The sequence below is a fragment of the Coturnix japonica genome, chromosome 8 (genome assembly GCF_001577835.2).
Source record: "Coturnix japonica isolate 7356 chromosome 8, Coturnix japonica 2.1, whole genome shotgun sequence".
Lineage (NCBI taxonomy): Eukaryota > Metazoa > Chordata > Aves > Galliformes > Phasianidae > Coturnix > Coturnix japonica.
Window position 1 is genome coordinate 19,058,869 of NC_029523.1, and position 13,532 is coordinate 19,072,400.

The following is a 13,532-nucleotide window of genomic DNA, read 5'->3' on the forward strand; positions in this document are numbered from 1 at the left end:
GTTTGTGGATGCTCCATCCACCCACTCACCCAACCATCCATCCATCATCCATCCATCCATCCATCCATCCATCCATCCATCCATCCATCCATCCATCCATCTCTCTCCCCTCCAGACTCCTTGGTTTGGGATCAGTCCTTCTGATGAACACCTCTACCTGGGCAGGTTATGCACCTGAGGTTGCCATATAGAATGCCTCAATGAGATATCACTGATGGCATAGAAGGTGCTGCTGTCACCCCTGGCTTGGCCATGCCAGGTCCCTTCTGGGACCACCACTGGGGAATATACAACATCTGCAGAAGCTGATGTCTCAGGAGCTCCTCTGCCTGTTTTATGCAGCCAGCTGATCAGTTTTTAGTGGAATTGTATTAAAAATAATTGTTAATTAAATAAAGGTGCTGTGCTTCCCACAGAAGCTGAGCTCAGCATGGCCAGCTCACTCTGTGCATTTGTTCCCTCTTTCATTCAGAAGACATGACTGAGAGGCCCTGGAGGTGATGTTCATGGGACAACCAAGCAGGTGCAAAACAGCCTCCAAGCTCCTAGGAAGGCCCCATGCACCAAGCAGCACCTGGTTCTGTACCAAAGCCATTTTTAAAAAGTTATTTGATTTTAAAAAGACCATTCCTTCCTGTGGTTCCAGCCCTGGCTCTGGGGCATGGCTTAGAAATGCATTTCCCTCCTTGTGAGCTGAGCCTTTCCTCTGGCTGGAGAAAACCCAGGGCACCCTGTCTGGGTCCCAGCTGGCCCTGCAAAAGAAACCTCCGAACTTTGGAAGTTTTCATTATGGTGAAAATCCCATCAGCTGGAGGATTTTAGTTCAAACCAACATGGAATGGTACCACTCATCGTCCAGCAGAGAGATGTCCCCTGTCGCAGTGCTCCAGTGCCAGGAGACGGCGATCACATCCCCATGCGGTGGCACTGGCCGCGGGGACAGGGACAGAGGGTGCCCATAGGTGGCAGCACCCCTGCCCCAAACCCTGCCGGGAGCGGGCTTTGCTCTAGCAAAATCATCTTGGTTTTACCTATGTCGTTCATTTTAGTTGATTTCCCACTTGCCCAGACCTTGATATGTGCAGTGTAGGAGAGGGCCTGTGGGTTGAAGACATGCTGGGGGCCTGGGGGAGTCAGTGGGAGACCCCACCTGGGCTTCACATGCAAGGCAATGATTTTTTGGGACAAAAGCTGCTGTTTTGGATTCCCCGATGTGCAGCCAAGCCCCTGCTAGTTGTTTCCATGCAGGCTGGCAGCTCGCATTACCCAGAGGCTGGTGATGGATGACCACAGCCCTCTCTGTGACCAGGTTTGATCCCAAGATATCTGCCCTATAGCACTGAGTTTGATAGGTCTCTGCCCTCTGAATAGCTTGGGGAAGAGGGCTGCTTCTTTGCCTCTGGGCTTAGCTGAGAAGGGAACACAGAGCCGTGTTTGCCCATCCAGGATGGCAGCACACAGCTGCTCACTCCTCCTTACCAGTGCCGCAGGAGCAGCAGGACTGCGGCTGCCTTGGTGCATTCAGGACATGAACTGGGGACGGTCACCCACATTTTGGCAAGGGAAGATGGAGGTGGCTCCCAGCCTCCCTGCTTGCAGGGAGCTGCAGGAGCTGCATGGCAAAGCCCATGGGCAGCAGGGTGGCAGCTGGGGATGGTGTCACCAGCAGCACCGCTGTGAGGGGGAGGGATGGGGGCAGCTGGGGGATGCTCCGTGCCCAGATCCCAGGCTGGATCCTACACAACTGGGAACAGTTGCAAAGTAAAGCCTGGAAACCTGCAGTAGATGCTATTCCTGATCCCATCCCTCGGCTTCAGAGGGATGCAGAAAAGCATCTCCCAGCATCTTATTGGGGTCCACCTGTGCCCTTCTAGTGGGTGCACCCCCAGACCCACATCCTGATCAACCCAAGGGCTGAGTGGTCCCACTGCTGCTGTCTGGAACCATATTTTGGAGGGGGATGGACTCCTCCCCAGCAGGTGCCCGTGCTGCTCCCACAGCCCTGCACAGCAGCAATGTCTCCTCTGTCACATCCCAGAGGAAAAGAGGACCATGGCGTGCAGGAGCTGAAACTAGATGATCTTTGAGGTCCCTTCCAACCCAAGCCATTCTGTGATTCATCCTAGGATTCCCCCATCCCCACACTCACCCCAGGGCTGGCCGGTGGGCGCAGGGCTCCCAGTGGGCGGCGGGGGCAATGGCCGAGCCTTGGCCTTGGTGGTGGTGATGCACACGGGGCCCAGGTACTCCACGTAGGTGCCGGGGAAGTGTCCACGCTCCTTGGTGCGCTCATTGAGGCCATGCAGCCAGCCCTGGGGGCTGCGCTCATCCCCATCCTTGTAGTTGGGGGCAGAAAGTAGTGCAGCCCTGCTGACAGTCAGCACATCCCCGGGGCTCAGCGCCAGGTCCTCCTCCCGCTCCTTCTTATATTCGTAGAGCGCCCGGTACTGCAGCCCCTCCGAGGAGGCCATGGGGATGGAACAGAGAACGCCAGCGAGGAAGAAAAGATCCTGCCTCAGAGAGGGCACCCGGACTCCTCCAGTCCCAAAACGCTGATGCTCAGTGAGGTCGGCTCAGGGATCACTGTGGAGGTGAGCAAACGCCGCAGACCTACACGCTGTCCCCTCCTCAGCCCGGTCTCCCTCTGCCCTTCATCCTCCCGGTGCTGGGGAGCTCTGCTGGGGTAAAATGCAGCACATCAGTGCCCCCAGCCCACACCGTACCCTCACCCAGCGCTGGGCACAGCCATGGCCGGGCCAGCACTGCTGCTGCCGAGCACCGAGAAAGTACAGCAAGTCTGGAAAGTAGGGCAAGAGATCAAGCAACGTGCTTTTAAAATAGACACACGGGCTGAGCAGCCGCCCTGCAGCCCCGGAACAGCACAAGGGGTTGTGCAAAAATACGGGATTTTAGTGATTTCATTTTTTTGTTCTTGTTAGTTTTTCTTTTTCTTTTTCTTTCCTTTTTTTTTTTTTTTTTGGTTTTTTTTTTTTTTTTTTTTTTTTTTTCCCCCTTAATGGCTTTTAAATTATTTCTCAGACACATAACGGTGGCGAAAGACCCCTTCTGCCTCTAGGATTAAAGTTCACTTATTTGTCTATATATTAATGGACTTATTTATTTATTTATTTACGGATATCCCTCGGGCACATAACAGCAGGGAAATCCCAATCCCCCCTTCACCACCCCCCCCCCCACCTTCCTTGCCTACGGGGAGATGGATGCCGGCGGTTACTGAGCCGTCTGTCCATCCATCCATCCATCCGTCCACCCATTCGCCCGCTGCCCCCCCCTCGTCTTACCGGGCGCTGAGGCTGCCCCGGTCCCGGGGGGCGGCAGCGGGGAGCGGGGAGCGGGAGCGGAGCCGGCCCGGCCCCTGCGAGCAGCGCCGGGCGGTGATGTCAGCGTCCCCTCCTCCCGCCCGCCGGCACCGCAGCGCGGCGGGGGGGGGCCGGTCTGCCGGTGAAGGTGGGGGGGATGGGGGGGGGATGCCGCCTGCCTGCCCGCACGGTGAGGGGAGGAGGTGATCCTGGGGATGGAGTGAGCCGGAGTGTCCCCTCGGGATCGGCTGGAGCTGATGGCAGCCCTAATATTGGAGCAAGGGGGGCAATGAGGTGTTAGGGGTGTAGGGGTGATGGGCTGCGGGTCTGCATGTCTCAGCATCCAACCCATGCTCTGGGTACCCATCCCTTGGGAACCTGTCCCTTAGACACCCATCCCTTGGGCAATTCTCCTTTGGGCACCCATCCTTCAAGCACCCATAATTGGACGCCCACTGTTGGGTATCTATGCCTTGGACACTGATGCTCCTCACTCCTTGAACACTCATCACTTGGGTACTCATGCGGCAGCACCCATCCCTTAGGCACTCATCCTTCAGACATTCTCCCCATGGACATCCATCCCTTGGGCATCTATCTTTTGGGCAACTCCTTTGGGCACCCACTGCTGGTCATCCATGGTTGGGTATCCATCCCTTGATCACCCACCCCTTTGGACACGCATCCCTGTGGTGCTTATCCTTTGGATTCCACCCCTTGCACCCCATCCATTGGATACTCACCTCTCCGCCATGCAGGGGCCATGGGGAGAACCACAGCCCAGGGATGCTCCGCTTCTTATCTCTCTTTTACCCACAAATGTTTCCCAGTCCAGGATAAGGGTCAGGCACCCCATGAAACAACACAAGGCAGCACTCCTGCATGCAGAGAGGCTCCTTAAAAATGAACGAGGCAGCGATTAAGATTTAATAGGGCAGACCTTAATGGAGGGGGCTGGAACAACAAAGCTCCCGGCTCAGCCACACAGGGCTGTGCCCAACAGCAGCCCATACCCAGAGCACTGCTGCTATGTGCAATGAAAGCACCAGATCTCAGCTCTGTGTACCTGGGAACACACATTTGGGTATGGCTGTGATGTCCAAATATTTGGCTGCCAGGTAGGCACATCCCATCATTTTCTGCACTTCCTTCCCTGGGGCCATGCCTACAGAGCAGGAATTAGCACAACCAGAGCACGGCCCTTGGTGTGAGCATCTCCAGGGGACGTCCTCATGGCTCCCACCTCTACATCCCACTCAGCTCTCCTTGCTCCTCACTTTGCTTTGGGGAACTGTGGCGTGATCCCAGCCATGGCTGCAGCTAAATGGAGCACAAATGCCTGGCTGTTAATGTGGTGGGGTGAATGAGGCTGCAAACATGGGGCTGAGTGTTCCCAGCTGGAGAAATTAAAGAGAAACAACATTTGATTCCCACTGCACACCAGCTGATGCCACTCCTGGTCCTGCCCACCCAGCACCCCAGGTACTGGGACAGATGGGCAGATGCTCCCAGCCACAAACTGGTGCTGAGCTGGGGCCACCCCAAAATCGCACTAAGCCCAGGCTGTGTGCCCTGCTCTCCATGCCCCACATGGGGTTTATTACCCTGTTCTTCCCAGGGAGGGAAACTGAGGCACAGTTCAATCAGTGTCCCCGTGGACATTAATCCAATCAAGTCTCGCTGGTTGGAATGGACATGGGAATGCTACTGGGCTCGTCCTGCTGTGGGCAGGCCAGGAGAGCAGGAAAATCCAGCCCCATCCCTAATGGGACAGTGGGGAGCGCCCATCTCCAGCTGCGTGGGCAGCTGTGGGGAGGAAGCAGCCACAGCAGCACATCCCGGGATTCTCCTCGGGGCTGTGAATGGAACTCCTTCATTGCAAATGTTTGTGGAATTGCCAGAATTATTTGTGTGCCAGCAAAAGGCTGCTCCCCGAGCAGCACACGGCGATAGCCTCAGCTCCCCCCCAACCCAATCCAACTCAATCCAACCCAACCCAGCGCCCAGGGGAGGCGGTGATGGGCGCAGGCAGCAGCCGGGCAGGGTGGTTCGGGCAGCAGAGGGCAGCAAGGCACCGAGCACCTGGGCGAGGGCCCTCGTGGCAATGCCAGCCCCAGGGGGTGGCCCTATGGTGGTGGGGGGGGCTCCATCGGAGGAGGCGGCCGCTGCTTGGGCGGACCCCGCTTAAAGGGCGGCGGGGCAGCGTGGGGCGGCTGAGTCGTGGTGCTGGGTCGGGATTGTTGGGGCTGTTCGCTGCTCAGGTAGGAAGGGGGGGGCGTTGTGGGGGGGAGCCGCGATGGGGATGGGCTCTGGTAGGGCTGCGAGGGGCGCGGTGGGGCTCTGTATGTCCGTAAACCTCAAGGAGGGAGGTTGGTGCTCCGTGTGGGATCCCGCTGGTAACGTCCCTCTGCTCTCTCCAGGTGCAAACATGGGGTGCTTCACGTTCATCAAGGTCATGATGATCCTCTTCAACCTGGCCATATTTGTAAGTGCTTTGGTGGCTGTCCCTTAGCAGAGTAACCTGGGCTTGCTGGGCCCCTGCAGCTGGGATTGGACCACGTGGACTGGATGATTGTAGTGGTCTTTTCCAGCCTGAATGATTCCATGTGTGCTTTAATATTGTGGGGTATCCTCCTCCCATGGTGTGTCCAAAGCTCAGGATGAAGAAGGGGACAGTGCTGGGCTTTGGGTGCAGTGCTTGTTGCATCAGCCACCTGAGTCTGTCCCTGTGCTGAGCACTGGTGGGGTGCCCAGGACCTGCCATCTTGTTGGGTCCCACCTGCTGAGCTCTGTCTATGCAGGGCTCTGTATGTAGTGATTGTGGCTCAGAAGTTGGGGCTCTGTGGGTTGGTGAGGAGGATGAGTCTGGTGGGGGGAAGGGGCTGGGATGGAAGCAGCCCTTGTGAGGAATGTGAGTGAGTTACTGAGCTGCTGCTGCCTGCAAAACACACCTGGCTGATGCAAATCAATGGTTTCAAGTCCTCCAACAAAACATCATGGGGCAACAAGGCTGCTCTCTCACCAAGAACCCCCCCAGCTCCTCAAGCTCAAGAGCTGACACATCTCTCTTCTCCCCAGCTCGGTGGTGGGACCCTCCTGGGCATTGGTATCTGGGTCTCAGTGGATGGCAAGTCCTTCATGGATCTGTTTGGGACGCTTTCATCTAGCGTCATGCAGGTTGTGAACGTGAGCTACTTCCTCATCGTCATTGGAGCCATCTTGGTGGTGATCGGCTTCCTTGGGTGCTGCGGTGCCCAGAAGGAGAGCAAATGTCTCCTGATGATGGTAAGGACCTGTCAGTGCTTAGTTATGCTTTACCAATCCTCATTGGAGGTGGGTGGCTGGCTTGGGAGGTCTGGGGGATAGACTTCTCCAAGGTAATGCCCTTCTGGAGTGTTCCCATATCATGGAGAGTTGGGTGAGCCTTGTAAAGGCAATGCTGAGATCCAGCTTTGCCCTGGGAAAGGTGGTATTTGCCATTGGGAAATGGGTGGGTTTCTGGGGCGGGGGGGAGGAGGGGGTAGCTGTTGTTCTGACCTCCTTCTCCTTGCTGTATCCTAGTTTTTCTCCGTGGTGCTGATCATCTTCATTGCTGAAATTGCTGCAGCTGTGGTGGTTCTGGTCTACACAGGTTTTGTGAGTGGCATACCTAATTCTTGGGCTGGGCTGCTTTGGGAAAACAAAAGGGATGCCAGTCACCTGCCTACATGGACAGGTGGGGTTGGCCTGGCCATGTGGAGGGGCTGTCCAAGTAGCAGGGAATGGGGGCTCCCACTGCCCTAAAGAAATGGGTTATCATATCAGTTTTGCCCATTTTTTTCCTTCAAACACCTCAGTCTATGCTGGACGCCTCATGGTAGAAGCCACACAGGGGAAGTCGACCCTAAATGCTTCATGCTAAGCAAACCAACCCCTTATTATGCACTGGAAAATCCACCTGGGGAGAAAAGTGACTACTGCCAGCCCGCGCACTCTGGATCATTAGACACGGGAGAAGTCAACCACAGGGCAAACGTCATTCCTGGCTCCCTGGGTTGTGTGACTCACTCGCCGTGCGTGGCCTCACTGCCAAAACGTGGGGTTAGGGAGGTTGTCCAGCTGCCCTCGGGCTGATGGGATGTGGTGTGACGTGCTCCTGGTCCAGTTGGCCTCGTCCCTGTGGGTTGAAACCAGTATAGACATGGGCAGCCCTTGGTTCCATGGAGCTGGCTGGGATTTTCTCTGATGGTGTTTCTGTGCCTCTTCCTGCAGGCAGAGACATTCCTGACCCAGTTGGTGACTCCTGTCCTGAAGGAGAAGTATGGGGAGGACGATGTTGTCACACAGATCTGGAATGTCACCATGAATGAGGTATGCTGAGCACAGGGCCCTGCACACCTGGGTTGGGGCTGTGATGCTTCCAGCCATAGGCCTGGTGGTGCCCCAGGTGGGTCTGTGGGATGGATGTATTCCATTCCAACCCTGCTTGGGGTCCAGAGGTCCCAAGGCTGGGGTGAGAGCTGTATGTGCCAGAATATGGGGTCAGATCTTGTTCCTTGAGCTCCTAGTGAGCTGGGCTGAGGGGGGTGACCTCCTGCATGGGGCAAAGAGAGCCTAGGAGGGAGCATCTGGTGGGGGCGTGAGGACGGAAACTTGTTGGGTGCTCTCACCATCCCTTTCTCTCTTCCTTTTAGTTCCACTGCTGCGGCCTGAATAACTACACAGACTTTCAGGACTCCCGATGGTATTTAGATCACAACAACACCTTCCCAATTCCCTGCTGTATGTCTGTGGAGCCATGCGATGCTCAGCTCGCAGCAAAGAAAAATGTCTCGGTATGAACACGTGAGCTGCTCTGGCCTTCCAGCAGCACCCAATGTGGGGAGCAGGGGGAGGGGAATCTGACCTTCACCTCCAGCCTGAGCCCTTTTCTTATGTTGTATCCTTGTGGGATGTGGTGGCTTTGGCCTGTTTGCAGTGGAGATGAACGTGCTGCTCTCATTGCCCGGTTCTAAATCTGCCGATTTCCGTACCCCAGGGAGATGAGATGATTTGTCCTCTGGAGCCTCCAGGCCATCTCCATGGCCATGCAGTTCTGGGCTGGAGAACCTGCTGTTTCTCCTGGGGACAGTGGGTATCTGTGGCTGGGGAATCACAGCCTCTTGCTCACACTCACCACTTGGTTGCCTTCTGCAGGGTTGTTTTGATCAGATCCTAGACGAAATCAGGACGAACGCAGACGTGGTGGGTGGCGTGGCTGCTGGCATTGCTGCCCTGGAGGTGAGTCCCTAGGCCTTGCTGTACTGCTCTCTCCTTATTCCTGTGGGGCAGCCCTATGGGCCACCATGTGCTACAGAGCCTTCCTCCCTGGGCACACCCACCTCTTCCTCCTCCTGGGTGCTTAGACTGGATGCTGTGGGCTATGTCCCCATGCTGGAGGTACACCTGGGGCTCTGACTTTCCTTTTTCCTCCCAGGTTGCAGCCATGGTGGTCTCTATGTACCTGTACTGCTACCTGGACAAGAAGTGACCCTGCGAGGCAGCAAGAAGCCATACCCTCCCCTGCCCTGTATTGGGGTGCTCCTGAGGGCCCCACCATTCCCTGGACCTGATGCTGTCCCATGCACTGTGATTTATAGCTGTGGTTTGATCTACTGAGCTGGGATCTGTAGAGTTTATACATTTGTATATTTTTGTACTGATATGACACAATGCATCTGTACATAGAGGGGAAGCACTGGGTCTGATTTGCTGAGGCCAGCAGGAGGTAGGGCACAGGCTGAGCTCAGGGCTGTGAAAAAGACATTGGCCTGGCCCTGCCCAACCCCTGTGGGCAGGTGGTTATGGTGCCATGCTGGCACCTCCCTGGCCCCAGCCCTGTGTATAGGGCTGGTGCCTGCCCAAGGGCTGACACCTGAATGCTGCTGGCCAGAGCTCTGCTCTGTGCTGCCCCTGCCCTGACATGAAGCATAGCTCTACTCCTGCACCCTGCTGCCATTTCAGTGTGGATTTGTGCTGTAAAGGAAAAGATGTAATAAAAAAAAATCATCTTGGATATAAATCACTTTCTGCTGTGTTCAATAAACTCCTGTTCCTGCAGCTTCCTTCCACCTGTGCCTGCTCTGCCTTCTTAGTGCTGAGACTGAGCAGGGCTGTGTTTGCACAACAGTTACGGTTGGGAGCTGTGCAGCTCACCTGCCCTTTGCCAGAGCCCTTCTGTATTCTAAGCAGGGCTGGAGCTGCAGGGATGTTCCTGGTGTGTGTGTAAGCCAGTCTCTCCTGCAAGCAGCCTTGGTACAGCCCCGCTCCTGGGAGCTGAGCCCACTGGGATGGGGGGGTCTGGCATCCCCAAATGAGAAGCAACCTCTCCTCTTCCAACTCCCCCCCAACTGGGGTTTCAACCCATATTCACTGCCATCCAATGAGTCTTTAATGCCTTGTCCCCGTATCAGGGCCAGCTGTGGGGCAGTGGGACAGGCCCAGGACCTGCTCCCACCCAGGGTGACTCAGCCTGTGGCCATGCCCCGTGGGAAGGGCTGCCACTCTTCCTCTTCCTTTCCAGCAATGGTACTGGTCCCAGTTTCACCCCAACCCCGTGATCTTGGGGCTGACGTCAGCGCTTTTTGTTCACACTCTCCCATGCCGAGCAATGGAAGAGCTGGCGCTGCCCCAACCCTTCCTGGAGGTGCCGGTGTTGCCCGTCCCCATGTTGATGCAGGAGGTTTCTGCGGGCAATGCAGTTTCTGTGGCACTGGGATGTGTGATCCCCTCTGCCTGCAGGAACTTGAAAGACCAGTCTCTGCTCCCGGATGTGGCTGGAGGTGAGGAGGAGTTCGGTTCCTCCCCTCACTCTTTGGGGCTCAGCTCCTCCCGCCATTGTGGGGCAGCCATGGGGCAGGAGGTGTGAACCTGCCTCAGGGGTGAGTGTCCCCGTTGGAAGGTGGGGACTCCATCCCTGTGAGCTGTGGGCTGGAGGCCCTGGCCCCATGTATGGGATTATCATAGAGTTGCATAATCACTGAGGTTGAAAAAGACTATGAAGATCACACAGTCCAGTCCCAACCCACCCCACCACGCCCACCATGCCCACTGACCGTATCCTTCAGTGCTACATCCCCATGGCTCTCAAACACGTCCAGGGATGAGGACTCCCCCACCTCCCTGAGCAGCTGTGCCAGTGCCCCCAGCAGTGCTGTGACATCAGCGGGTGAGGCCATACACCTTTGGTGCACAACAGCAGAATCTTCCTTATTGTCCCAAGGTGATGTCCTTGGACTCGTATTCCGGACAACTGATGGGGCGAGTGCGTTTGGGTGTGTCTGCTGCCAGCAGCATTGCCTTGCATGGGGCTGGACCACGGGGTACAGCCTCCTCCAGCCATGTATCTTCCAGCCCCTTTGGCTGCTTGGCTTGGCTCTGAGCAGTGAGCTGGTGATGGGGATGTGAGCAGGGTTTGCTTTTTGCAAGGAAATCATACAATCATGAAGATCTAAGATCACCCAGACCAGCCTCACCCCACCCCACTATACCCACTGACCACATCCCTCAGTGTCACAGCTCCACCTGAGGTTCCCGAACACCACCAGGGATAATGACCCCACCAGTTCTGTTTCTCTCCTGCCTTTTCCCATCTGCCACCATCCCCCAAGCCCTGGAGCAAGAGAGACCATCCTCTGATGCCCTCTTTGTCCCTGGTAGCTGCTTTCTGGGCTCTAATGGGGAATTCGGCCCACACTGGGATGGGGGAAGGGCTGCTTTCACACCTGGGAGCCCCAGAGTGGAGCTGGTGCACCTACTGAAATAGGTGCCGCACAGCAGTCAGAAGTTCTGGATGCGTTTACCACCAACATCACGTGCGCTGGGGCAGGGTGCCAGGCAGGGCTTGGCTATGGAGGAAATGAGCTTTCCTCTCCTTTTTAATTACCTTTGGTGGGGGTCAGTGACAGTTGTCAGGAGAAGGAAGAACTGCAGCTGTTACAGATTGTGCCCATAAAGGGTGTGAATGGAAAACAAAGCAAACTCATCCATATCGCCTGTCCAAGAAGTGCCAGCTATAAAGCCTTCCCCTCCTAATGTTCCCATTGGAAAGCAGAGGACACCCTGGAAGGGCATGGGAGAAGTGAGGCATTGCCACCTTCACCTGCTCCTTCTTCCTCCTTCTCACCCCCCGATAACCCCCTGGGGCTGCTGCAGGCGTGGGTGCTTTCAGGCAGCTCCATACCCAGATTTATGGCCGGGCTATCAGATAAGATGCTGTCAGGGATAGCCGAAATGCAGGGCGCTGGAGCTGATATCAGAGCTGCTGGGTTAATCATTAACGCTGCGCTGGGCAGGACACGCTGTAATAAAGTTTCAGCAACAATCCTCGGTGCCCGGTTTGAAGATTAATTTGCTGCCAGGCTTTGTTGTATATGGATGGGAGGTGGCCCATGGGAGGGGTACGACCACGCTGGGTGCTTGGGGATAGTCCCCTGCCACTGCAATCAAGGGAAAAAATCCTTTCTTAGGGGCAGTTTGGGTACTTTCCAACCTTAGACCTCAGGGCCCTCTGTAGAGCAGAGGGTGTAAAAATGGGAAATCTGCTCTCCCAGTTGGGATGAACTTGGTTTGGGTGCCTCTCTTGCAAGGATGGGGACAGGACCAGCCTGTCCCAGGCAATGGTACCCCTATAAGCATGGAGAAGTCTTCATCTGGGAGGATCAGGACATCATTTCATCATCCTATCCTTGCCTTGAGGACACCTCCCTCCATCCATGGGACCACGTTAATCAGCATCACAGTGAGGGCAAACCACGCTTCCCCAGCACCTGTGGGCACTGAAATGCCTACAGAACAAACATAATGCAAGAAGAAGAAAAGCCGCCAGAAATTATGCAAAATTACTCTTTCCCCCCTCCCCACCCCCAAGTTCTGGAAAGGTCAGATTTCATGCCAAGGCTATTTTGCTTTTGTTTAATTATCAGCCAGCTCCTGGGACATGGAGCAGCCTGGACAGGTTCTCCTTTGTAAGGCTGCACAAAGGCAGCGGGGCCGGGCTGCGGGGGGGCTGCGGGGCTCAGACCTGGGAACCAGGATTGGGGTGACAGCAGGGCTGAGGGGGGTCAGGGTATGAGAGCTGGTACATCCCTGCCGTGCTCCTGTAAATGGAGCTCTGAGGAACCTAATAGCCCCCATTGGGGTTTGGTGTGTGTGGAAGGGGGGGGGTGGTCTCACCCACACTCACCTACCTTCCCCATAGGGCTGGGATCCAGTACTCCATAACCCCATGGGGCTCTGCTGGTCCCACAGCATCGACATGGTGGAGTCCCAGCACTGCAAAGATTGGTCTCTGCAGGAGGTGGATCAATGGAGGTATGATGATGGCTCTTTTCTGTCCCAGCACTGCCAAGAAAAGCCCTGGGGACCTGCAGCTGAGGGAAAGCCTCTAGCATCGGGGTACCTCCAGCCCAAAGGCTGCGCATGGGCCCTGGGAGGCAATGGGAGTAGGCCCTGAGGGGTGGATCTGAGCTGGTTGGGGCTGGTGGCAGCCACCTCCACATCACAGTTTCATTTGGGTCCTGCTGACAGCAGTCACCTTTGTGCCCTGCACTTCCCAGAGCACAGATCCCACCCCAGCCCTTACCAGCTTCCTGCTCCATGGGATGCAATGCTGGGAGAGGGCTCCGAGCAACCCCTTTTTATTCTGTTCTCACGAACACACTTGGGTATAACAGCTCAGGATGGAGCTGGCCTCACGTCCCCCCTGCTGCCACTTCCCTGTGCTGTGACCTTGGGCAGAAGCTGGGCATAGAAGAAAAAAAAATCACCGAAGATCATAGAAGAAAATATCACTGAAAGGAAAGAAGCCAATGAAAATCCAATGAAGCAAGCAGGAATAGAGCAGAGACCGGTGCTGGCTGCTCACTGTCCCCATCCCAGAGACACAGAGCTGGGAGCTGAGGAGAAAAGCAAAGGTGAGGATGGTAGTGGGCAGCACAGCGGCTCCTTATGCACAAGGGCCCATAGTCAGAGTTTCCGTCAGTTACTGAATTGCAGATAATAAAGATTGAGGAGAAAGCAGACAACGTGCAGCAGCCACCCTTGCAGCGGGCAGGGCTTGGAGGACCTCTGCTGGCACCAGAGCTGCAACAGCTCCAGTGATGCTCAGTGAGAGATCTCACACTGGATTGCTCCCAGGACATCACCATGTGTATTAAGGGCAGAGGAAAGAGGGGGAGTGGGGGGGAAACCCAA

At 55.9% G+C, this 13,532-nt stretch overlaps 2 protein-coding genes and 1 long non-coding RNA gene across 4 annotated transcripts in view; 2 read left to right on the forward strand and 1 right to left on the reverse strand.

Annotated features, from left to right (window-relative positions):
- The window catches only part of LOC107317608 (phosphatidylinositol 3-kinase regulatory subunit gamma), a 56,922-nt gene extending 53,509 nt beyond the window's left edge, over window positions 1–3,413 (reverse strand). Inside the window, exons 1-2 of one of the 2 annotated variants that reach the window (XM_015870497.2) lie at window positions 3,303–3,413; window positions 2,150–2,678 (exon numbers count right to left, since the gene is read on the reverse strand). In XM_015870497.2, the coding sequence (XP_015725983.1) occupies window positions 2,150–2,471 (322 nt within the window). In that variant the 5' untranslated portion in view covers window positions 2,472–2,678; window positions 3,303–3,413. The remainder of the gene's footprint in view (window positions 1–2,149; window positions 2,679–3,302) is intronic. The other variant, XM_015870498.2, reaches the window with a different exon arrangement.
- A 2,061-nt stretch (window positions 3,414–5,474) lies between these two features.
- On the forward strand, window positions 5,475–9,398 carry TSPAN1 (tetraspanin 1). Its single transcript, XM_015870544.2, has 8 exons — window positions 5,475–5,581; window positions 5,741–5,805; window positions 6,399–6,605; window positions 6,882–6,956; window positions 7,572–7,670; window positions 7,994–8,134; window positions 8,496–8,579; window positions 8,776–9,398. Exons 2-8 carry the CDS (start codon window positions 5,749–5,751, stop codon window positions 8,827–8,829), a joined length of 717 nt encoding a protein of 238 aa, XP_015726030.1. The 5' UTR covers window positions 5,475–5,581; window positions 5,741–5,748; the 3' UTR covers window positions 8,830–9,398.
- A 2,857-nt stretch (window positions 9,399–12,255) lies between these two features.
- Window positions 12,256–13,353, forward strand: LOC107317620. Its single transcript, XR_001556944.2, has 3 exons — window positions 12,256–12,304; window positions 12,538–12,650; window positions 13,013–13,353. It is a non-coding gene; the product is annotated as an uncharacterized LOC107317620 (long non-coding RNA).
- Window positions 13,354–13,532: the final 179 nt, after the last annotated feature.

Excerpts from the sequence above, each read along its gene's own strand:
- TSPAN1 (XM_015870544.2), top strand. The coding sequence starts at position 5,749 with ATGGGGTGCTTCACGTTCATCAAGGTCATGATGATCCTCTTCAACCTG. Across the intron at positions 5,806-6,398 it reads TCTTCAACCTGGCCATATTT|CTCGGTGGTGGGACCCTCCT; the intron begins GTAAGTGCTTTG and ends TCTTCTCCCCAG. Across the intron at positions 7,671-7,993 it reads GGAATGTCACCATGAATGAG|TTCCACTGCTGCGGCCTGAA; the intron begins GTATGCTGAGCA and ends TCTTCCTTTTAG.